Consider the following 25,165-nt stretch of genomic DNA (forward strand, 5'->3'; position numbering starts at 1 on the left):
TCTCCTGGAGAAGGGAATGGCTATCTGCTCATGTATTCTTGCCTGGAGAAATCTCAGAGACAGAGGAGCCTGGCAGGCTACTGTCCATAGGGTCGCAAAGTCGGACACGACTGAAGTGACTTAGCACACACGCAGCCTCGTAAGGGGCCCTGTTGTAAGGATTCGGCGAGGTCGTCTGTTATGTACCGTGCTTGTCTGAGGCCCAGCATGTGACTGGCACACACCCAGTATCAGATGCTGCTCCTCTGGACTTTGGGAAGCTCACTTCTCTGATGTCTACACCCAGCCTTTTTCTCCATGACATGAATGCCTTTTAGAATTCATCTTTTTGAAAATAGCCAGAAAGACTCAGGAAGCCTTAAAGTTTCATGGTGGCGTTATATGAACCAAGGTCCCCAGGGCTTAGCTGTGGACAGGGCCATTGTTCGCCAACCATATCTTGGAGTCAGAGGAGCCCCCGGACAACCCCTTCCCACCAAGTCCTTCTGCGACAGGTAGGCTGCCTGACCCTCAGGCCTGGCCTGGCCAGTGACCCCAGCCAGCCCCACTGGCCTCCTGTCTGCCTGTGTATATATAGGCCAGGATGGGCTTCTCAGGGCCCTCTTCACACTAACTGCATTTTTTGCCGTCAAAGACACACAGATATTTTACTGGAAAAGTGTTCAGGAAAAAGAAAAAAGAGATACTTTTCACCATGCTTGTGCAGAACCTGACGTGTGAAGTGGCTTTTTTTGTTTCTTTTTTTGAGAAGAACGTATAATTTTGTTAATGTAAATACAGTGTGCTATGTACTAGAGTCAAAAAGGAAGCCTTAAGTTTAGGCTTTGTAGAAATTCCTGGAGGGAAAGATACACACACCTCGCAATATGCATGGTGCAGGGGCCACTCACGTGAGTCTCTTCTCTCAGAGGGGCCCCTAGACTCTGTCTCCGTCCCACCCCCAGCCTGTTGGTGCTTCCTTTCGGTCGAACGTGTCCTAGGTGAGTGGTTACCTCTGCTATCCCCAGCCTTGCTGGGGTTTCCTTATATTTCCTGTCTCTGTCAATAGGGATACTTCCAGCCACTATTTTGGGGCATTCTGTGGGCACTCTGGACTCAGAGCCATTTGTCTATATCACTGTTATTTTTGAGGGCAGAAGCATGTTTTGCACCCTCTTGTCTTCACCATTTTGCTCATCGTCCCACTTCCTACCTGGGGTTTTTAATGGCCTTCTTCTTCCTTTAAGTCTTTCCAAACCTTCTCATGCTTCCAGCCCAGGCCCTCCCTCCATGAAGCCTTTCCCACCTTCCAGGCTGCTTCCCCATCTCCCTTTTGGGGCCCCCTCAAGCCAGCTCACCCAACCACAGACCGCATGCATGCCTGCTTTTCACCCGTCTCTTCCCAACAGAACAGGTCTAACTGGGGAAAGAGACATCATCCATGGGTTCCCTTGTTGCCTTCAGGCTCACCCTCAGTGAGGACATGCCTAGGAAACCCTCAGCCTGGATTTATGTTAAAGGAGCCCAGGTTTCTGAATTCTACAGATTCTTAAATCTTTCATCCTTCTAGAGGGATGTGTTGATCAAAGTGAGTCAGTATGTTTGAACTATTCCTTTGAACAGGCTATTATGCATCCCCAGATCTCCCACACATCCAACTGATATCATGTCATTCCCCAGGTTGCAGATGGGTCCTTCCCTGTCCTTACCTTGGGTTACCAGATGTAGGGTTATTTAAATGGGCTGCAGAATGAAGCTGTTGAATAAGAATCTGACATCCTTCCCCTCTAGGAGTGATAAACAGAGCCTGAGCCCAAAATGTGCTTGTGGGCGTGATCAAGAATTCTCTATGAAATTGTACCTTTTCAGCGGCATGATCGTGCGAAGAACACACTGCCCCAGACAGCCTCCAGGGGCTAGAGACTAGAGCCGAGAAGAGTAGCTGTCCCTTTCTCATCTCCAAGTCTGGGTGAGCAGTCTCAGCCCCCTACCCTGCCCCAAAGCTTATGAAAATAAGTTAATGAGATCTGCATGAGAAGTTTTGGAGTTTGAGTTCTCAGCTAGTTTTCCAGGCTCACTGCAGGAAAAATGATGTTCCTTTTAATCTAGTGTTTCTTCCACCTTACCCTTTTTCATCAGCCCTGGCACAGGCCATTTTTATCCCTACTGGGCCCTCCATCAGCCTTCTTGGGTTGGTCAGTGTGTTCAGTTGCCAACAACAAAAACCTACTCTAGTTATCTTGAGCATATAAGGAAACTGCTAACCTGAGTGATTTCAGTTTTATTGATTTCTGATTGATGAGACAATTCTGATTTGTTGCCCATGTTTAATCCCTCTTTCCCCCTGACTATTTTAAAATAACAGTGACGTTAAGTGTTAAAAACCCACAAGGTCAAAGAGTCCCTGGGAGGAGAGAGCAGTGGTGAGATCTTGGGGCTAGTTTTTGGAAAATAGACAGTGGGTGGCGGAAGGTAACTGATTCAGCTGAGGTGAGGGTGTTATAACCCCATTGGCCGATCATAAAGATGTTGTGGTTCCACCTGCTTGAGAGCCTTAGAACCCAGACACCACAGACAGTGGGACGAGGCAGGAGGCAGAAACCAGCAGAAGCTAAACAGAGACCCGCTTGGTGAGCAGTGGGACCTTTCCTTCCTCTTCCGGCTCTCAGAATGCCAGTAGCTGGCCAATACCCTTCAGGTAGGATATAGGGAGAGTCTTTTCTGGAGAATCTGAACTGGAGAAAAGACTTGCAGAAGCTGAAATTATGGAGGAGAGAGGTGCCTTCCAATGCAAAAGCAAGGAAGCCCTCCAGTCCATGGTCTACAGACCACATTCATGCCCTCCAGTGAGCTTGTGAATGCCCCCAGTTTATTTTTTGTATTGAAGTATGGTTGATCTACAGTGTGGTGTTAATTCTGCTATACAGCATATAGTGATTCAGTTATACATGTATATACATTGTTTTTTAAAATATTCTTTTCCATTATGCTTTATCATTGGATATTGAATATAGTTCTCTGTGCTATACAGTAGAACCTTGTTTATCCATAACCTGGTTTATCCGTCCATATGTAAACCTTCCATCTGCTGACCCCAGCCTCCTACTCCACCCTCCTCCAGCCTTCTTCCCCTTGACAACCAGCAGTCTGTTCTCTATGTCCGTGATTCTCTTTCTGTTTCATAGATAGATTTGTTTGTGCCATGTTTTAGATTCCACGTATAAGTGATATCATATGGTGTTTGTCTTTCTCTTTCTGACTTACTTCATTTAGTACGATAATCTCTAGTTGCATCCATGTTGCTGCAAATGGCATTTGAATGCTTCACTTTAAACATGAAAGAGCAACCGAGGATTATTCTGCATTTGAGGGACATCTCTTATATGAGAGAGAGGACAAAACAAAAGTGAAAAAGGCATCCAGGGCAAGCTTAGTTCAGGGAACAGAATAAAACATCAAAAACCATGTCACTGATGATCTTAAGGAAATTAAAAATATTTCTTGCTTAAGACATGAACAGAAACTATGGAAAAGAACAGAGAGCACAAAATAGCAACTGAAGGCGAAAAAATAAGGCTGAGTTTTAAAAAATCCAATAGAACTATTAGACAAGGTTGAGGAAAGTATAATCAAAAGTAAAGAGATATAAAATGAGAGAGAAAACTTGACAAAAATTAATGGTTCGGTCCATAAAGTTCACTGTTCTTCTAGCAGAAATTCTAGAGAAAGAACAGATGACAATGAAGAGAAGGCAGATATCAAAGAAATAAACAAGAAGATATCTAGGAACAAAAGGAATATGTCTTCAGACTAAAAAGTCCTATCAACCATTTAGCTCTTAGCCAAAAATAGAGGAAAAGAAGACTCACATTAAGGTACTTCAATGCCGAGTTTCTAAGCACCAAGAAGAGAAAGGCAGGAATGTGGGGCAGGGGTTTGGGGTGGGTCATTGAAAGAGGGAGAGAGAAAGAAGAAAAGAAGTAGAAGGAGGAGAGGAGGAAGATGGGCAGGTGGCATAAAGGGAAAATGGGTCAGAATGACATCAGGGGGCTTAGGGTTAATGATAGATACAAAAAAACCTTGGAGGAACACTATTTCTATGGGTGAGTCACTGTGTGTGTGCTAAGTCACTTCAGTCGTGTCTGACTCTGTGCAACCCTATGGATTGTAGCCCACCAGGCTCCTCTGTCCATTGGATTCTCTAGGAAAGATTACTGGTGGGCTGCCATGCCCGCCTCCAGGGGATCTTCCCTACCCAGGGATCAAACCTGTGTCTCTTACGTCTGCCTGCTTTGGCAGATGGGTTCTTTACCACTAATGCCACCACTCCCCTCTTATGTCTAGGTGAAATCATCAATTAATGTGATAGAAAAAAAATAAAAAATTTCCAAACATGCATAGACTTGCAAACTTACAGCCCAAGTCTATGAACCTTTTCTTAGGAAGATGTTGTCGCATGAGCTTAGAAAAATAAAACAGAAACCAAAAAAAAAAAAAAGTAAAAACAAGTAGGGACAATCCAGCCAGCAGAACAGATAAGGAGAGTCTCAGGACAGCCCCTGTCACCCAGCAGGAGGGCAGGGGTCCACACAGGAGCAGTGGAGAGGGGGCGCTGAGAGGCTGTCTCTAGAGAGGAGGGGAACTGAAAGACTGTTCTATGGCTGAGCGTTTGGACAAATATATTATCAAACTTGTACAAATAAATACAAATCACAGTAATTCCTAAGGTAAGGAAAGCTAAAGTGGTACAAGCAAGAAAATACTCTAGTCATAGTCCCCTGCTTGGCTTAGTAGGGACTGGCGTTTTCATAATGTTGTCTCAGAGTTTCGGAGGCTTGAAGTGCAAGATTAAGCTGCAGGGCTGGCTTCCTCCGAGGTCTCCCTTCCTGTCTTGTCATCAGTTTTGCCTTCTTTCTTCACCCTTACTTGGCCTGTTTTCTGTGAGCTTGCACCCTTGGTGTTTCTTACTCTTTGTTATTGGTGGACACCAGACACACTGGATTAGGCCCATCTTACTGGCGTCATTTTAATTTAACTCTTTAAAGACCTTGCCTCTAAATATTGGGTTGGCCAAAAACGGTCGTTCATTTCTTCCATAAAATGTGATGGAAAAGCCCGAACGAACTTTTTGGCCGACCTCGTACAGTTGCATTTTGAAGGGCTTCCACATATAAATATGGAGGGGCCACAGTTCAGCCACATATAAATATGGAGGGGCCACAGTTCAGCCCATAGCATTTTGAGGACATTTCTGTGAATGCCTTTGTCATTCTTCAAGGTAGGGATATAGATACAATATATCTCAAACTTTCTCAGTGTAGTTTTTTTTTTTTTTTATTAGGAGAACTTTTATCATCTCCTAAGCCTTTTCCATTTAGTTGACCACAATCTGGAAGTTCCCAGTTCACAGGGTAAAGGCCAGATGTGACTGCATAGCATAAGGCCCTGCTGACGGGGGCCTGGCAGTATTTCAGCTCGTAACTCGTGCTTTGTGCTGCGAGCCCTTCCACCCCCGATTATGGGCCACAGTGTGGCCATCAGTGAGGATGGTTCACACGCACATTTAACTACAGTTGAGAGGTACTGAAGCCAGATGATGCTGTGACTGCCTCACCAACAGACCGTGGGCACGGTGAAGCTGCACGTAGTAAGAAAGAGACTGCTGGAAAGAATGGGTGTGTGGTCTCAAGGGCTTCTCCGCAGGGCCGGTCTGACCTTTCTGGAATGCAGCTCTAACCATATGTCTCCCCTTGCAAGGCCAGAAGAGATTCTGGTCAGGACATTTGGATAGCTCCGTGATGTGACAGGACAGGGCAAGGTACATGACGTCACAGGGCTGGGCAGGTGAGTGGTGAGTTAGTGAATACACTCAGGGGAAGAAAGCGAAAGAAAGTGAAAGTGATGGTTGCACAGACTTGTTTGACTCTTTGCAACCCCCTGGACTGTGTAGCCCACCAGGCTCCTCTCTCCATGGGATTCTCCAGGTAAGGATACTGGAGTGGGTTGCCATTCCCTTCTACAGGGGATTTTCTTGACCCTGGGATCGAACCTGGGTTTCCTGAATTGTAGGCAGATTCTTTACCATTTGAGCCACCCAGGGAAGGAAATGAGGCTTTAATTGAGGGCTGCCATAGAGAAACATTGGTTAGTAAAAGTTAGAGGATTGGCTATAGGGTTCTTTACACAAATTGTATCTTTCTGTACTACATCCATGAGCTAAGAAACCTCCATGGCTAATTTTGATTATAACTGATTTTTACCTCTTCTAATTACTTTAGAACCACATCCTTATTCATAAAATATGAAAATATGACTCAACCACCATGCTCTACTAACTGAATGTCCCATTTCACCTCCAGGCTTGCACATGTTGTCTCCTTAGACTGAAAGACCCTCCTGTCCCACCAGGACCCACCCCCAGCATGTGGGCTTCCACTTGCCAGAGGCACGATTTAGTGTCTGGGCCTTGATTTTCTGGAAACATCTTCATCACTGCACGTTGTCCTCTGGTCGAGTGGAATTCTGTCTCTGTCTGGGTTGGTCTCTCCCTGCCAGCTTGTTTTGCTTGACGGTGGAGCCTGAGACTGCCTTATCTCCATGTGCAGCGCCCTTCATGGCACCTGGCGCCTCGCAGATCCCCTGGACATGCTTGCCAGATGGGCGTGTGGGTTCTGCTCTTGTCTCCCTCTCACCTCCTGGCTCTTCCTGAGGATGACACCTCCTGTTTGACTTCTCCATCCCACCGATCTCATTAATCCACAATGTGGATGAGTCAGACAATCCTGTTTTTCTCCCTGGGGCCTCCGTCATGCCCTGCTCTTTCTTCAGGAGGCCTATGGAGTGAATTGCTTTCTAGCCTGAAGCTTCTCACTTCTGCTGGTGGCCTTCCCCTGGCCCTTGTACTGCTAGCTGGGCACTAGCCAGCACTTGGCCCTTCCCTGGGCCACAGCCAACTGGTACCAGGGAGGACAGAGTTGAGATGAGTCACGTCCACCCTGAATGACCACTCAGGGAGGGGGTGAGCCTCTCCTGAGCTTCCTGGCCCTTTGAGTCTGTTAGGACTGATGGCTACTCAAGACGTGGGAACAGGCTGTCTTGTGCTATTGTGATTTGGGCTGTGCACTTGGGCTCTCCCTCCTGGGCAGAGACAATGTTATTCCTGCCTGTGACTCCAAAGAGCTGACCATTTAGCTATAAACTGTTAATAGTTTGTAGGCTTTACTTTCTTCTTCTATTAAGATGCTATTATAATCGATCACCTTCCATGGTTGTTGCAAGGATTACTGACAATGTAGTTGAGGTTTACTTTTTAGAATAAGCATATCATAGGAGAAGGCAATGGCACCCCACTCCAGTACTCTTGCCTGGAAAATCCCATGGATGGAGGAGCCTGGTAGGCTGCAGTCCATGGGGTCGCTAAGAGTCAGACATGACTGAGCGACTTTGCTTTCATTTTTTACTTATATGCATTGGAGAAGGAAATGGCAACCCACTCCAGTGTTCTTGCCTGGAGAATCCCAGGAACAGGGGAGCCTGGTGGGCTGCTGTCTATGGGGTTGCACAGAGTCGGATGTGACTGAAGTGACTCAGCAGCAGCAGCAGCAGTTCATACAAAAAATCTGGTCATGGAAAGATGAGTGTGGATTTGAGGCAAGAATTTCAGAGGGCTATAGTAATGTCTGTGTTGAACATTTTATGTTTGTTGATACATTAATATTAATCTTTTTTGTTTGTGTCCCATCTTTCTCCCACAAAGTGAATGAAATACAGTTATTTGTGTGTGTGTGTGTGTGTGTGTGTGTGTTGTGTATATATATGCACACATGCATGGAAATAGGAGTATTTGGAGAGTTTAAGGTTTAAAACTGTCCTGGGGGTCAAGGTGATGCCTAATACCAAGATTATTAGATTAAACCAGTGGGGTGCCTCAAATCAAGGCAGGTTGCAGGATGTGGGTGGTGGTAAATTCCTTCAATGTTTCTTCTACTCCAGGTACTGAGCTTGGAAGCCTTGTGTTCAGAGCGTTTTCTCTCCACATGATGCCATCTCATGGGTAGTGCCTTTCCAGGTTCTTTGTGCAGGCAGCAGTGGTGGAAGGTGGGTAGCTAGGCCACGTCCCTGGGGATGAAGCACATGTGTATTTGGCTTCTGCGTCTATTCAGTACACCTTAGCAGCTCAATGCAAAGTGTCACGGCTTCCCTGTTGGGCTCAGAGGACTCCTAGGCTCCTGACCGTGCCTGGGTCTGGGTTCCAATTGTACAGAGGCTTTGTACTTGATAAGAAACCATCTCAAAGGCTGTGAAGCAATTTCTACTGTGGATTCTAAAAGAAATATATTCCTCCTCCTTCTTTTCACTGAGTTTGCCACACCCTCTCTTCCTTATTCCCCAAGACTGTGGAGCCCCGCGCATGAACTCTGAATCATTTTCAGGGGATCCAGAATCCTAAGCAGAGCACCAAGATGAGCAGCTATTGATACCCCAGCTCCCCAGCCCCTGTGCCCACCCCAGCAGAGGATGTTTCCTGGGTTTCCTGTGTCACGAATCAGCGACTTGTTTTCTGACAACTCTTGAGCCAGGGAACTCCTCCCCAACACCCTGAGGAAGAAGTGGTTCTTGTCTCCAGAACTAAAAAGAAGACATTTTTCTTCCTATTTCATTCTCTCAAAAGTCAGGCTCATAAAAAAGAATACAAATTGCACCCAGCAGCTCTTATCAGCGTGGTAAAGAATTGCTACTTTCAACTTTATTGCCTTAAAAAGAATTCAGACGCTTCCATCTTTTAAAAACAATTTAGGTTGGGAAAAGGAATTAGATATATGTGCAGAAATGGCTTGCCTGGCACGAATTGAAGGGGTCACGGTGTTAACCTTGAACACTGATGCTTTAATTGAGCGACACAGACAGTGTAGTTCTTCCCCCAACGGATGTCCCGCTGTGGGTCTCGGACTCTGGGGCTGACAAACCTCGTGTGTGGGACAGGCCTCTGAGGTATCATGTGACCCAGTGGCAGGGGAGGGACTCTTCTGCCTCAAACAGTCCCCATTCTCTCCTTCAGCAGCATCTGATGCTGTGGGTCCCTGGAGCTGGTCTTTGGATCCACGCAGCACTGGCTCAGGCTCTAGTATGAACATGCAGATACCTGTGGGAGGGAGAATAAGAAAACATTTAACCAGTTTTAGACTTTGCTTTGCTTCTGTCTGAAAATCATCTGAAGCTGGAGCTGAACAGCAGAGTTTATGAGAAATGGTTCAGTGCAGCCACCTGCCACCCAAGATCAGCATCCCCTGCCCCCTGGGGGACCATGTGGTGAGACTGTTCACAGCCCACTGCAGAGACTGACGGCTGCTCTCATCAAATCAGAGCAAGTGTAAATAAGCTCAGAAGCCATGGCTTTACTGGACACCCTAATCCCCCAAATGATTATGGAGACGTTTCCAAGGACCGGACCAGGAATACCTTTCTCCTCCATCATGCAAGATTGACAGAAAAGCTGACTCCCACCCCCTCCCATTAGGATAGCTTGGGTGTCTGTGAGAGTGAGAACATGGAGGGCCTAATTTGGCTTCTCTGCCCTCCAGGTGGCAGGGAAATTATGGACCATTGATTAAAATCCAAGTATCCATCAGTTGCTACTCATTGGTACCGCCTGGCTTCACTTCTTCAAGTTGATCTTATTAAACAGATCGTGCCTGCGAGCAGACTCCATTTCATTTTTCTGCTGATATTAATGCTTCTTCATAAATTGTCCACATGTAGCATATTCTCACTTTTTATTACAGTCAATTGCACTTCCTGCACAGCCCTGGAACCTGTCTCTATTTCATCTGAAGGATCAACAAATGACCTGTAATGAATCTTCATCCCCCAGAGGCCGTGGGCTGGCCCTTCTGCCCTCTGTTCAAAGTGGGAAGGCAGTTTAGAAGAGCTGTTTATCTCAAACTTGGTAAACAGTGGGGACCGAGGCCAGGGATGTGTCATGATTGACTAGGAATTGTTAGATCCATCAGATTTTCACATGTACTTAGTCCATTATGCTTTCTTTTTTTTCCCCAATAGCAACATAATAGTTTTTCTGAGATCAAAGCAAGTGCAAGAAACAAATCTCATGAATAACACTCTCTCTGATGTGATAGTAATATCTTTTAAAATGCCATTGATGGACCAACCAAGTCCAGAAATTATTGTATTGTTAGGCGGGATATAGGATGAATGGGAACTTTCATCAGGAGGTTCAGAACTCAGCAGAAGTGAAGAAATGATTACATTCCCACAGAAAAGCTCTAAAATTTGATTATGTTTCCATCAGCTTCTAAAGGTCCTGTTATCTTGCATTTATCTGTCTTTCACATTCACTTCATTTCAGTCTCAGGTTCTCTCAGAGTTGCAGAGAAAGGATGCTGCTTTCAAATACAGGCAGGACTTACTTTGCATGGCACAATGTAAACTGGAAATCAAATGCATATGATACTGTGGGAAGTGAGGACAAAGGCCTCATGTGTGTGGGTTTCCATTAATTTGGTACCTGCTGTGCAAAGCTGTGGTTGCCTGTGTGTCAGTATCCCTTTGTGCTGTACTGGGCTTCGTACTTGTGCCCCTGACCTTCCTCATGCTGAGCACCAGGAAATATCCAGGAGTGTGGACCCACCCGTTCATTCCTTCCATAGACATTTTTCTGAAGTTCATCATCTGCCAGGGCTGTGTGGTGACTACATCAGACCTCAGCCCTTGAGGAACTCACTTCTTGGTGAGGGACTGAAGGCTGCTTTCCATATACAGAAGCCCTGTGACAATCAGAGGACCACTTGACCCAGGAGTTCTGGGGAAGGATGGTGGCAGGAAACTCCAGAATGTGGGACCCAACTTTACAGAAGTCTGTTTAGCTCCACATGCCAGGCCTCACCACTATCTGCATCGCCTTCCAGCTCAACTGTCGTTTTTGCATTAAACATCTACAGAAAGTGCCAAGAGTAAGTTTGTCTTTGCTCAGTTCCTGAGTCTGCACAATATGCTCAAAAGCACATGGACTCTGGTGTCTGAAGGGCTGGATTGTGCTGCCTTGGCTGCACTGACTTGCTGGGAGGCTTCGGGGAAGTTTCCCCACCTACAGGTTCAGAACCTCTGTCAATGAGCTGTCTTGAGGACCCAGGGAAGTTTCACCTGTAGAGGGCTTAGCTCCGGGTCACGTGGCAGAGTTGTTTAGTGAGTGTCAGTCATTGGACCCAGCGTGTAAGTAACCCTCACCTCCATCCAGCCTGGCCCAGCCAGAGCGCTCCCTGCATTCCCAGGCTACAGGCTCAGATCTGCCTCTTCAGTGTCCCAGAGTTACTTCTGGAAGCTCCACAAGATTAATTCTGCCACACCTTACCCAGATGGCCTTGTGTGGCTGGGATACAGGACCCAAGATTCCTCCATGATATCTACGAGTAAGGATGGAGCCAGAAGAGCTAAGGAGTAAGAGTAAGGAGGAGCCATGGGAAGAGATAAGGGGAGGCGGAAGAGATGAGGGGTAATCCACCAGTTTTTTCGTGAAAGCAAGGCCCCAAGGGGTTCTGGAAGCAAGGCTGGAGTATAGACGCTGAGTATCTGGACCAGAAGCTCAGGCCCTTTTCCCAAGAAGGAAGCACGGTGTGGCACCATGCAGCTCAGTGCTAACTGCCCTTAATGGGTTTCCTCATGGTAGTTCTGGGCATATCTTCTGAAACTTGGGCCTCGTGGTGACTATTTTGCTGGTCTCCTTGGGCTCCTGGGGACCATTCCTTGGGCTCCCAGGACCATCCATAGTCTTGCAACCAGCTCCTCCCCTTCCTTGCAAAGAGGGGCGTTGCACTCGATCATGCTCCAGAGGGGTGACATTGCATAGACAGAATTGTTCCTAAATAGCATGCTGTTGCAAAGACAGCAGTGGGTCTTTAAAGTTAGCTCCATGTCTGTCCTTGGGAAAATGCCAGGCCTTGGGCTCCAGGGGGGGACTGTTCTGAAATGTTAGAGTTGGGGTTTTAAAAGATGCTTATCGTCGACAAGCTTTCATTATCTCAGGCTCCCAGTTTGGGGGAGGGGGATGGAGACATGGCCAACAATTAACACGTACATAAATAGTCAGTGGCATTTGCACTTTGTAAAATAAATCCTCAGCGATGTTGCTGGAAGGCTTCCATGTGGAGGTTTTTTCCACTCCATTTAGTATTTCTTGAGGCTAAGATAAAGTGAAATAGGCTCAGACTTGAGAAAAGCAAGTGAAACAACGGTCTCAGACTTAGGAGGACAAGTTAACCTGGGAAGGTAGGCACCATGAGTCATAAGGGTATTTTCTTAGATATGGAAAAAGAAAAGATTGTTTTGTTCCCATGGTCAGAGGGCCAGGCTTGAAGGCTTGTACACTTGCTCTGATGGGTGACCACGCTTTTGGGAGAGCAGCATGCTCAAGGGGAAAGAACACAAGTTTAGGGGACAAAAGGGCCCAAGTTCAGATTCAGTCTCTGAATCTGAGGGGCCTGGTGAGTCTGGGTCTAGATGTAGATCTTAGTTTGTCTGCTGTGAAATGGGAATGAGAACTTCCCGGCTCCTTAGGGTGCTGCGAATAAAGTGAGGCCTGTGGCTCGTGAAGTACATGTGTTGTATTGAAGTATCTGGCTGGTGCATGACAAAAGCAGATTCTCCTCACTCTCAGAAATGGCTGCAACTTGGTCCTGCATGAAAGGCTGAGAACACAGGACCAAGCTGGAGCTACTTCTCCTGATCCTTCAGGACCCCTGTCTCCTCTGCTTCCTTCCAGGCATTTGTATATTAGCACTGATTCTTACCTCTGTGTGGGTAGGGGGGCCTCTTCACCCTCTTCCAGGCAAGTAGCCCCACACATCCAATTCTTGGCTGTGCTTTCTGTCCAGAGCGTTTGGGAACCAGGAGCTGGGGTTTGGTCTGCATCCAGTTCTTTATGGGAACTGTGGGATCAAAGTAGCTGGGTGGCCAGGACAGGATCTAAATGTCCCCTGGTAGGTCTGTAGGATGGCATGTCCCACGTCACTCATACCCCAGCTCTGCAGATGCCACCGGCCATGGAAAAAGGCTCCCTGAGGTTCGGACAGGGGCTGCTGCTTACAGACGAGAAGACGCATTCCCTTCCTCAGGTGTGGGAAGGACAGCGGCTTTCCGCTTCCTTTAAGCGGGGTCAGCCTATGACAGTGTGCTTATCAGAACCAGGGCAGGTGTCCAGTTCAGCTTCTGTGTGCGATGCTCCTTCCCATGGCTGCTTATGTCCACTGTCCCAGCCCTGGCCTGGGCTACATGCCACCTAAGCATCTTGGGTCTCTTCTATTCACAAGGGGTTAAAGCAGGAGTCAGCATGATTCTTTACCAGTTTCCACCTCCCCAGTTCTTCTTCTAATGCTCTCTGCTTGCCAGTCTATTGAGGGAACCCAGGAGCCAGGCCTTTGGGCTCTGATGGTCAGGCATGGCCTTTTAGGGACTCACAGCTATGACCTAACTAGGGCTCCTTTGCTGTTACTACAAGCAGCCCTTGGGTTCATTGAGACCTAGATTCTGGGGCCCACACATCTGTGCAGAGCTCCTGCAATTGCTCAGGACTCTATCTCCTGCTACTGTATGCTCTAGTGAGGAGTCTCAGTGGCCTGCTGCAGGAGAGAAGCGTGGTTTGAGGAAGCCAGCTGCCCTACTTGCAGTGGGCCAGCGACCAGGAACCCACCCAGAGCAGAAGGTCAGGTCTGCTCTCTGCCCTGCTCGTGGAAAGAAGGAGCCGCCCTTTACTTACCTAGCTGCCCAACACTCCTCTGCAGATGCCAGCAGTGTTTTCCAGCAGTAAACCTGTAGCATGGTTGAGATGACAATAGCAGAAACCCACTTTGTGCTGCTTTGAAGGGTCTATGAGCTCAGGAAGGAGGAGTGCTCACCACACTTGCATGATGTGTTTATTATTGGTCTTTAGTGGCACCCCACTCCAGTACTCTTGCCTGGAAAATCCCATGGATGGAGAAGCCTGTTAGGCTGCAGTCCGTGGGGTCACTGAGGGTCGGACACTACTGAGCGACTTCACTTTCCCTTTTCAGTTTCGTGCACTGGAGAAGGAAATGGCAACCCACTCCAGTGTTCTTGCCTGGAGAATCCTAGGGACAGGGGAGCCTGGTGGGCTGCCGCCTGTGGGGTCGCACAGAATCGGACATGACTGAAGTGACTTAGCAGCAGCAGGCCACTTTGGGCTCTGTGATGTCATGGGATGAGACTCCTGGCTCTCACCAGTAACCAGGAGAGTTGGAACAGCTGCTCTATGTGGCTAGTGCTGTCTACTGAATGAAAAAAAAAGGAACACATGAGTAATTACTGTGTAATGTATAGAAATGTATAGAGATTTCTATGTATTCAAAAAAGACCATCAAGTGACAACCAGGCAAGAGATGTGAGTGAGAGGAATGGGGAGGGTCTTCATGTTCACTGATGACCCATAGTGAGCTGCTTTCTGGGATGGAAGCTTCAACTTAATTTCATTTTAGTTCTCATAATATTTGTAAGATGGGAGGTGCTTGTCTCAGGTTGGGTTCCCAGAAGCCAACTTTGATGTGAGAGTTTGTGTGCTGATGATTTATTAAGAAGTTCCCCAGGGGAATTAAGAAGAGCCCAGCAAGGGAGTGGGAACGTGGATCATAGAAGTAGAGGCAGCTAGCAGTGAGGCCGTGTGGGCAGGTCCTGCAGAAGGAACCCGGAAACAGTTGAGCTTACACTCCAAACAGTCCCCGTAGTGGAACGGGGCAGCTGAGGTTGGATACGTGGCATCCCTAGTCCTTCGTAAGAGTGCACATTTCCACAAGTGCCAAGGAGAGTTCCGCCAGTTGGTCAGTGTCTGCCACTGGCAATGGATGCACTTGGAGAGCCAGTGCGCTCAGTTCCTAATGGGATTTGAGGGGCCCCAGGGCACAGCATCGATTGTACTGCTGGCATCTCAACACCCTGCAGGCATGGGGCTGCCGCTCAGAGAGGTGGAGTAGCTAACCCAGGAGCACTCAGCTAAGTAGAGGCAGACCTGGGGCTTGACCATGCTCTGCCTGCCTACCTTCTCCTTACCCTGCTGGCTCTGAGATAAAAGGGAGATCTCGAGGGCCTCCACCTGCCTCACTTGTGGCTAGAGAAGATGAGGGAAATGTACTTAGAAGGGGACGCCATCCACTGGGCTTGGAGCATTTAGGGTTCTGCCCAGGGAGCTGGCAGCAGGTCTCCAGTCATCGGGGAGGGGAGGGTGTTCTTGCTAAATCTGCAATTGCATCTCCTTCTCACCAGCCATCTCAGCTTCTGTGTGAGTTGCACCCTCTGGAAAAGGCTGCAGCCAAGTGCTATTTATCTCCATGTGGGGAAAAGAGGCTTAACAAATTAGCTAATTGCTAATTGGTGAGGGAAAGTAGGACAAGAAAGTTGGCCAGTTGTCCTGTGGGGTTTCTGATCAATTCTCTCCGTCATTATCTTCCACACACGAGTCTGAGACCTGGTGGGAAGATGCCTGCATGTAGCTGGGGCTCTCACCTGCTGCAGCAGGGATGAGCGTGGGATGTCCTGGCCGCTGAGTTAGGTCCTCTGCACTGCTGGCTCCTGCAGGGACAGTGGAGGACCTCTCACCCGTAAAGATGCACCTACACCTTCAGATTCACAAAATGGCACATTCGGGACTAGAGAGCTCCCAGCTCTGGAGGCGAAGATTCAGGGCTCAGAGCTCTGAAAGAACACAGCATCTTAGGCACATGACCATTCCCAGTGAATGAGGATTCCAAGGAGTAGGGCCCCAGGGTCTGCATTTTGCAAAGCTCCCTAGGAGGTTCTTACATGTAGCCAGACTGAGATTCATGGCTGCAGAATGCCAGTGATGATGGGGTGTTACCCCTCACCCATGGTCAAGCTCCATGCTGATATCCACATACCTTTCATGGTCCAACTATCTGCCTTCCATTCAAGCATTTCTTCAGTGAGGCCTTGCTCCTCCCAGGGTGGCAGAAAGTTCTCTCTTATATTGAGTTGTTATCTCCTTACCCGAGCACTGGAGACCTTGGTCCTGAATCAGCTCTCAGAGGCTGTAAGGATCAATTGCAGCCTCTCTGCATTCCTGGACTGTCCCTGGTGACTGTAACTGGCCATCAGTTTACACTGTCCAACTCCGTGACCACTTCCAGTCTGCAGTGCCCTCCATCAAGCAGACTGATCCACTAGTCAGCTCCCCAAGGGCAGCACAGACCTTCTAGCCCCTGCCTTTTCATGGGTCTTCACTTTCAAGTCTCATCTCCCCATGTGCCCTTCTGCTCCTGGAAAGTAAGTGTAGGGCTTTGAGTTCAGCCTTGTTCAACTCTCTTTAGATTTGGCTCAGTGTTTCAGCTTTCTCAGATGTCATGACACCCCCGGCTCTGTATCTTGTGCAGATTTGATGGGCATGTTACTGGTTGTCCTCCACATGAGCATTAAGGAAATGCTGAGGTGTCAGGAATGGAGGCAAGTCACAGCCTGGCTATGTGCTGCGGTGACTTCAGATCGCCTGTCTCACATTTCCCTCCCCACCTCCTCCTGGGCCTCTGAGCTTCTGAAGACATTCTTGACAGTCTGTGTATTGGGAGGAAGGAAGCTATAGACCGGGCACCATGCCTGAGGGTCTAAGGGTTCCCCAGAGAGCTGCTGACTCCGAAGTCCCTGTGAGTTCTTTGCAGTATCGTTTATGGAATTTGTAGAATGTCGAGAAAGGAGTCTTCAGTTCACGGCCCCACGAGGGACCCAGGCATAGGGCACGGCCTCTCTCAGAGCTTCCTTCATACAAGTGCAGGAGACAGAGTGCTTGGCACCTTCTGCCTCTGGCTGGGAGGGAGCGGCCAAGGTATTCTTAGACATAACTCTTGCATCCTGAGGAAGAAAGCTTTTCATGGGCACCTGTCTCTTAAGGGAAGGACTCCTGCGGCCAGAGAAGACTCTCAGGATCTAAGAATGTAGATGAGTCGAGAGGTGAGGATGGAACTCACAGAGGATGGGGGTGCACACTTCCCATTGCTGCTTCCTGGGAAGGGCTGGGACTTCCCTGGACACGACTCTGCGTGTTTGCTGCTTCTTGAGACCGAAATATCTTACCTATATAGGCAGACAAGAGGAAGCAAGTGTTGTGTACATTTTACAGATGAACAAACAGAGACCAGAGTGATAAATGCCAGCTGGTGGAGGCCATCGCCTCCAGTCCAGTCTGGACTCTTGTCCCCACTTGTCTTCACAGGGGATGGCACCTTTTCATTCATAGGTGGGAGAAGGAGCGTCTGTGTCCTTCACCAGTGACCACCCTTAGTGTCCAAAGGATTGGGATGCTAGAGCTGGCCTAGGCACCCCACAGGCCCTATTTCCATGTGCTTATTGTGTTGACCAGCAAACATGTTCATTCCTTGCAGAAGTGTGGTTCTCACTGAGGCCCTGTACAATGGCAGTGCCGTATATATGCTGGGTCACTGGAGCCTGCAGGCTCCTTACCCCTCTATGCCTCACCTGTTAAGAAGAGCGAATCAAACCTCTGTATACTGATGAGGAAAAGATATTCTTCATATACTGATAAGTCAAAAATGATAGTTGAAACCTGATGTGTGTTTCATGACCCCATTTTGCTAAGAACATCAGTTTGAAGAGTGTATGAAGACACATGCAGACGTGACTAAAAAGTTCTGGAAGGGGCCATTTGGAATAGTCTCTGGGGGACGAATTTGGAGGGATACATGGGGAGTTCTCACTACTTTAACACATTAAAAAATGTGGTAGGTTTATGGGATAATTTTGAACATTTGCTTTTTTTCTGTATCTTTCCAAATAAAGAGTAATAAAATTACATTATAAAAATATAAAAAGAAAATAAAAGAGAACTATGATCTGAACTCTCTCCCAGGTTCATAGAAGGCCTGGCATATTGCCTGGCACTCAGCAATACTTGGCATGTGTTAACTGTGAGTATTCTTACAGGACAAGCCGGAAAACTTATCAATTCCTCCTCTTTGGTCAATCTACATACACTTAGTCTTTTTATTTGGAAAACTACAGAAATTTTTAAATGTTCAAAATTATCCCATACACCTGCCCCATTTTTTAATGTGCTAAAGTAGTTGGATTTCCAGTCTAAAAAGGGAAAGAGCACTCCTAAAAACACATGAGAAGCAAAATAAGTAACTGGGTCCCATCTGCCGAGCTCTCCTATCCTTCATTCATATGTTCCACAACAGTATTCTTTATATACTGAACATTGAGGATGTGCTGGTTATAGTGGAAGGTTTTGAGATGCAAATATCATGGCCACAGGTGTGGCCCTGACCTCATGGAGACCCCAGCTGGTTAAAGGAGATAGACAATAAGAAATAAATAAGCTGAAAACTAGTCAAGTGCAGACCCGGCAAGTGCTATAAAGAAACAGAATAAAATGCTCGAATAGAGAATGGTGGGGGGTGGGGGTCACTGCTCAGGAGCAAAAGAAGAGTCAGTTCTAGGGTCCTTGATGGGTTCTTTAGAGCTGAAGGCAGCTCAGAGCCCTGGCTGTGAGCTGCCATCTTCCTGGGTATCGTTTAGCTTGGCTGGCCAAGCAGCTGTAAATCCCTTGTTCCAGATTCCTGAGTCTCTAGCCTTGGGCAATGATGAGACATCCCCCACCCCAGTAACCCTCTAGAAAAGTGCAGGCAATCTCTGACATGAGAAAGGGAGGGATGTCCCCACCCGCTGCCCTGTGATGCCTACAGGAGCTGTAGCTTCTAACCTTGCTCGGGGCCAGTGCATGTGAATTCCAAAGAACAGCAGGAAATCAGATGTCCATGTTCAAATGATGCATCTCGTAGCTAAGGCAGCCAGAGCTGCCCCAGGGGGATGGCGTGTTTTGTGAGGAAAAAATTCTCCAAGAACAATGTTTATCAAACTCCATCTCAGCAGTCATCCTGTGTGTCTGCCAGCTTCTGGCTTGCTTCTGTTCATATTTTTTTCTTAAATTTCTTTTTCTCTACAGGCTGTGGAGACCAACCTGGCTTCCAAGGACAGCCACTGGGTCTTTGTGAATGAGGTAAGAGCTCCAGAATGCTGAAGGGCGTGGCTTACATTGAGCTCCTGCCACTCGGGAAAGTACAGAGTGACCTGTACTTGGGGTGCTAGAGTGGAGTCCAGGGCTTCACTGAGCGAGACAGCAGGGGAGAGAGTTAGATGGGGCATTGCCAAGCTGCTCACCTGGAGCAGGTGGGAGCCAGGAAAACAGTGCAGACTTGAGTCCGGGAGGAAGTGGCGTCAGGCACTAGATGTGCTGGGTGAGGGGAGGCCACCTGCCAGGGGTCAGAGACTGGAGAGATGAGGCTGGCCAGAAAAGGGGATGCAGAGGGCATGTGCAAAGGAATGCAGAATGGGCCAGAGGCTGCGCCTCTTGTGGGAGTCTGAGGTGTATGCGTGTTATGTGACTGTGTGTTTGTACGAGTGCATGGGTGTGAGTGTGTAACTATATATTTGTGAGAGTGTGTATGGATGTGTGTGCATTAATGCATGCACGTCAGTGTGTGTATGTGTGTATCTGTATAGGTGTGTGCGTGTGTGTACACACCCCCCTGTGCAGCTCAGGTAGTGGGTCAGTGTAACCTTTTAAAGGGAGTAAACAGTAAATCTCTCTCCCAGGTGGCCTTCCCACTGGATTGGGCCCTGGGAGGAATGGGGACATCGAGGTTTCATGGTGGCGTGGTCCGCTTTCCACCGCTTACACCCTGACTCGCCCTGGCCTGCTCACGCCGCAGACATTACATGGGAGGGGCCTGTAGCAACACGCCCTAGCTTCCCTGAAAAGCCCCCTCTGCCTGCACATCCATTCAGGAAGCACCCTCTGGGACAGTGCATATGACCCCTGCCAGCTATTAATATAGCTGACTCTTGAAAGTGCTTCCTGGCACGGGCTTTCATCAGCCCGTGGCCTTCCGTTGCTCCTAAATTAACTGATTGATTTCTAATGGCCACACTCTAGAAGATGCAGGTTTATTGTGCAGGTAATTTATGCTTTTACAATGTGTGCTTCTTCATTAGCCCAGTGCTACCACGGCGGAAAGAGTTTTGGGTGGCTTATTTTCTTATTTTGCAGATAGTATCAGATAGTAACTGCTTGCAAGGCCCACTTTTCATGGTTTTTGTCTATAAATTCATATCTTGTTAACTTCGTGTCTACACAGGCCAATTGGAGACCTGCAAGGTCCATTTCCCTGGGGTTGCAGATGGTTGTGCTGGTAATTAGGAGAAGGGACATGACGGCTGCTTTCTTCAGAGCCTACCGGAGTCCTTTTTGGTGCTGGGGAGGCTTTGATCCTCTGGGCTTTGCCGGCTTCTTTATAGGTTTCTTTTGTTTCTGGAGAGGGAGGCATTCCATGTGCCCCGTAAGGCAGATGTCAGATGCTGGCTTTATTTTGGGGAGTGCTCCTTCAAATCAAATAGCCAGGGTTTCTATATTGTCAGTCTTCAAAAAGTACTGTGTTTTTGCATTTCTAACTTATTTCCTTTTTCCTCCCCTGAATCCTGACCCACTCCAAGGACTTTCTTGTCTGTCCCTCCCACCCCCTTTCCAGGGCTGGGGTTAACACTAACCAGTGTGAAGTGTCCCCAGGGTATTGCTGGGCGGTGGGAAATGCTACTGGGAGGTGTCGGGTGTGGGCACACCTGTCAGGGCCACACTGGAACAGCCTCACCCAAGAGGATTGCTGAGCTCCACCCCAGTCAGCAGCACATCGCACCGTGAACTCAGAGACAAATCATGTGTCTGTCCCTGGGATAAATGTCCTCCTGAAGTGACCCCTCCCACTTTCTGAGTTTGCTTTTCTATAGGGAGGTCAAGTACTTGTCAGGGCATTTTGTGTTTGTTACCATCCTTAGCCCTCATTCACAACCCTGTATGGTAGTTATTAGCATCCCCATTTTACAGATGGGAAAAGGGAGGCTCGAGAGGTTGAATTACTTGCTCAAGGTCATACAGCTATTGAAAGGTGCTTTTGGGATTTTGAATGAAGACTGTTGGCTCCAGAGACCTTCACACCAAATGACACCATCCTGCAGGTAGCCCTGGCAATGATCCTTAACCTATGGTCAGGTCTGATTCCGTAAGACCAATCAGTAGGGCTCTGGTATGCATACTGATGGGGATGCCCTTGTGCTGGCCTTGGTGTCCACTCAGGGACATTCTTGAAGTCTGAGATCTGATGGTGGGTCCTTTTGTAAAGCTTTGGCTCTTAGACACCAGTGTGGCCTCTGGTTAATGACTGAGAAGTTTTCTAAATCACAAGTCAACTTATCCCACTTATTCAGATCTGCTGTTTCCTAGTACAGCATGGCCCCATTGGAAACAAGTCCTATTATTCTTAGGATGGTTACAGCATTCCAGGCTCTATCCAAATACAGACCCACAGACCAATAGTTTCCCAGTTGCTTCTCCTTTTAGCATATGTGATGGCTCGGAAAAAATAAAATGGGAGGAAAAGAATCAGGGGCATGTATTTAGCAGCTCCTCCATGATCTCCAGAACCTAGCTTCTGCACTGGGGCTCCATCTCTTGCTTCCTGAACTGCTCACGACTTCTCTGGAGAAAGGTCAGTCCATCAGACAAGCTCAGGTCATCATCTCTTCCTACCACATCTTTCCCCAAGGTGGCCTCCATGGTGATCCTCCAGGTCTACCCGCTGCTTCCCTCTTTCCTCACGGCTCTGTCCTTCAGTGTTTCTTTCTGTATTTGACTTTCTTAATATGTTTTCCTGGATTCAAGATAAACACTCCAGGGCACGTGTTTCTGTTTGTTTTCTTCATGTGGTGGTTTTCTTAATATTGCCTGCACCCTCACTGGTGAGTATTGGTGTTGCATATTACAGGTCTGTTTTATTTGGAGAAGGGGTAATTGGATGCGGAGAAAGGCTGTGAGTGTGTGAGCCTCGCTGACAGTTTCTACAGATCCTTGGGCTCTACTGAGGGAAAGGACACTGGCAAGCAGGTATGCTTTGGGGCGTAAACTGTATTTTTATCACTTGATTAAGTTACACCTTAACTTGGAGGGGCGTGGAGGATTCAAAAGAAGTGTGAATAGCAAATTTGAACATTAGTCAAGGTGGCTGCTAGGCTGTGAGTCCCCTGGGGACACGGACAGGATCCAGGTCCCCACTGAATCCCCAATACCCTGTATAAAAAGGAGATTCTCAAAAGGATTTGGTTGAAAGCAAGTCAGTGTACATAGCATAGGGTACGGCAAGTTGCTTTGAAGAGTACTTCCCAGTCAGCCTCCAAGAAAAGACAAAGGCAAACAATTAAGATGGGAGACCCAGGGATGGAGGGAACTGCTCTGTGTCATTCGTCAGAAGCTACCAGTTTAGGACCCATCAGACTTGACTGTGGCTCCCAGAACCTCTGTGTCAGCTGATCTGGAGAGCTTCCTCTCCACGTGGCTCTGGCTTAGTGATGCGCAGGTGTCCCTGTCCTCAGTGCTAGGCAGGGTCTGGATGCAGACCAGGGGGCAGAGGAGAGCGCTCTCCTGTGACATCCTGCGTCCAGGCAGGACACATGTGCCTCATTGTCTGGCCTCTTGAGAACCTTGTGGAGGAAATTCTTTCATGGAATGTCTGTCTTTCCAGCCTCTTCCAAAACCATCTGTGAAGGGGACTTGAAGCACTCCCTTTGTTACTGGACAGCTCTCACTGTCAGAGGAGTTCCTCCAGACATGGCAACAAAGCCAACTTTTATGCAAATGGTTCAAGAAATGCAGAAGCAGGTACACAACCCTTGTGCTTAGGTTTTGTCATCAACTGATGCTCTGGGTGGGCTCTGTTCTGTGGTTCAGCAGGTGCCCAGGGGGAGGTAGGTTCTAAGGAGGGAGGAGGCAGAGCCAGAAGGCCCTGCCCCATCACTCGCCTATTTCCATGACCCCCACATCCCATATCTTTTTCCTCTGAGCTCCAGACCCAGGGATCCAGATGCCTTCTGGACCCAGCTGCTCGCAAGCCTCGTGATCACCTCCAGCTCACTGCCTCTCTCTGAATTCATCACCCTCCCCTCACCTGTTTCTCACCCAGTGCTCCAGTCCCAGGGACCAGTGTCTCCAACCTCCTGGTTGGTTCCCTAGCCAGTGGAAAAGCCTGCATCCTGCCCCCTGCCTCAGAACTCATTCTAGGATGACCCCATACCACCTCTCCATCCTTTCCTTACTTCTTGCCCTCTGCCTGCACTCCCGTGGTTTATCCCTACAAGCAGTGGCTGACTTGTTGTTTCCTCTATGTATTTTTCTCTCTTGGTTTTGGACCTTTGCTAGGATTTTCTTTGAGGCCTGGAATGACTACCTCTGACTGTCAAGGATTTACCTTTCCTGCAGGAGTTTGCTAAGCATTGCTTCTGCCCAAAGATCTCCCTGGATTTATTCACCCTTCTGCCGTCCTGTACTCCTCACCCCAGCTAGTGTTGGGGACTTGATACACACATCTGGCTTCTGGAACAGCCTATGAGTGAGGGCTGCACCTCCTTTCTGTCAGGCTCCCTGGAGTCCCCAGCATGAGGGGTTCACACCCAGAGGAGGTGCTGGCTTAAGCCTCCTGCTGCTACATCTGCCTCTTGCTTCCTCACCTTGACTCTGCTGTTTTAATTGCCTTCATGGAGAGGAAGAGACATTTGTGACCTCCCAATCCTTCATGAACTCAGAAAGCTGTGATCCTGCTTTACGAGCTATGGCTGTTAGCATCCCAGGCTCCACTGCACCTCCCTTTCCTAGGCTTGCATTCTCCATTCTTGACCAGGCCATCAGCGGGTGATGGAGCAGCCAGGGAGGAGGACAGAGGAAGCACTGGCCAGGCAGTCTCTACACTATGCCCAAGGGAACCTGTATTCTGCTAATTCGTAGGTGTTTTGCGGGAAAAGGATTCCATGATCAAAGTAGGCTGGTAAGTTAGAGTTAAACAGCAAAAAACAGGCTTCTCCTGCAGGCACCTTCCTCTCTATTGCGTACTGTGCTTTCTGAGGATGAGCTGGTGCACCCCGGCTGCTACGTGCATTTGTGTTTCAGACACACGCATGTGCTTTTTCTCTCAATATCTGCTCACGTCTCTGCTGGAATAGGTCTTCGGCAGGTGGTGGGGTGTCAGGGCCCATAGGATGGAGTTCAGATTCTTTCACGTGGTCTATAAGGCTGTTCGTGAACTGACTTCAGAGCCCTCTCTGGTCTCAACTCCTGCCATTTCTTATCATTTAGAGCTGCTCTGCCTGTATCATGAGATATCCCTGCCACCCCGAGCAGAAGGTCATCCCAGTGTCTGAACCTCTTCAAACCCCTCTGCCCAGACTGTTCTCCTGCTATTGCCTCTGAGGCTCCAGCCCTCACCTTGGCATCTCCACTGGTTTGTCACCAACAAATATTCCACAAGGACCCTCTGAGTACAGACTTGGCTCGCGCCAGAGGAGACTCCTGTCAACAGTCCTGGGAACATCATTCCAGACTTTTAAACCATTCCTGCCCCCAAACACACACTGAGTTAAAGCCAATGAAAATGGGATTAGGCTACACATGCATAATGCAGAGGAGAGAAATGCTAATATACTAATTGAAGAAAGCAAGAATAAAAGACCGTGATATGCATGGTGAATGAAATAGCTTTAAGAAATCTCTTTTCGGGACACACAGGAAGAGAGGGAGGGAAGAGATTTAATTTTTTCTCTTCCTTTCACTTTGAAGATTCTAACTCTGTTCGAATATTAAGTCCCTGTAACATTTACCATCTGAAAATTTCATTTAGCAACACTCTAAAACAATTATGTTTATTGTAATTGATTCACTTGTTTCTCTCCCCAGCCCCACCGAGGAGTCCTTGAGCAGAAGGATCACATCCTAGCCAACTTTGTAGCCCCACTGAGAGCCCAGAACCAAGACTAGGAGCTGCCATTTGTCAGACATTAGATGGAGCCAGGCACTGTTTTTGAGCATCATTTTTTAAACCTATTTTTTTTTACTTAGAAATCAACCATTTTATTTAGGTTTAATCACATACAATAAACACACACACGTGTGTGTGTACAGTTTTTGTTGATGTATGTATGCCCCTGTGAAACTGTAACCATAATGAAGGTGGTGGACAGATACATCACCCAACGGTGCCTTTGTGCCCCTGGAGTCCCCACCCCTGTCCTATCTTCCCTACTCCGCAGGTGGTTATTCTTG

General features: G+C 48.0%; 1 protein-coding gene across 1 annotated transcript in view; it reads left to right on the forward strand.

The window, feature by feature from the left end:
- GRID1 (glutamate ionotropic receptor delta type subunit 1) overlaps window positions 1–25,165 on the forward strand; it is a 684,852-nt gene that overhangs the window by 394,077 nt on the left and 265,610 nt on the right. Inside the window, exon 5 of the mRNA XM_052640513.1 lies at window positions 18,974–19,027. Coding sequence (XP_052496473.1) covers window positions 18,974–19,027 — 54 coding nt within the window. The remainder of the gene's footprint in view (window positions 1–18,973; window positions 19,028–25,165) is intronic.

Source organism: Budorcas taxicolor, chromosome 5 (genome assembly GCF_023091745.1).
Source record: "Budorcas taxicolor isolate Tak-1 chromosome 5, Takin1.1, whole genome shotgun sequence".
NCBI classification, from domain to species: Eukaryota; Metazoa; Chordata; class Mammalia; order Artiodactyla; family Bovidae; genus Budorcas; species Budorcas taxicolor.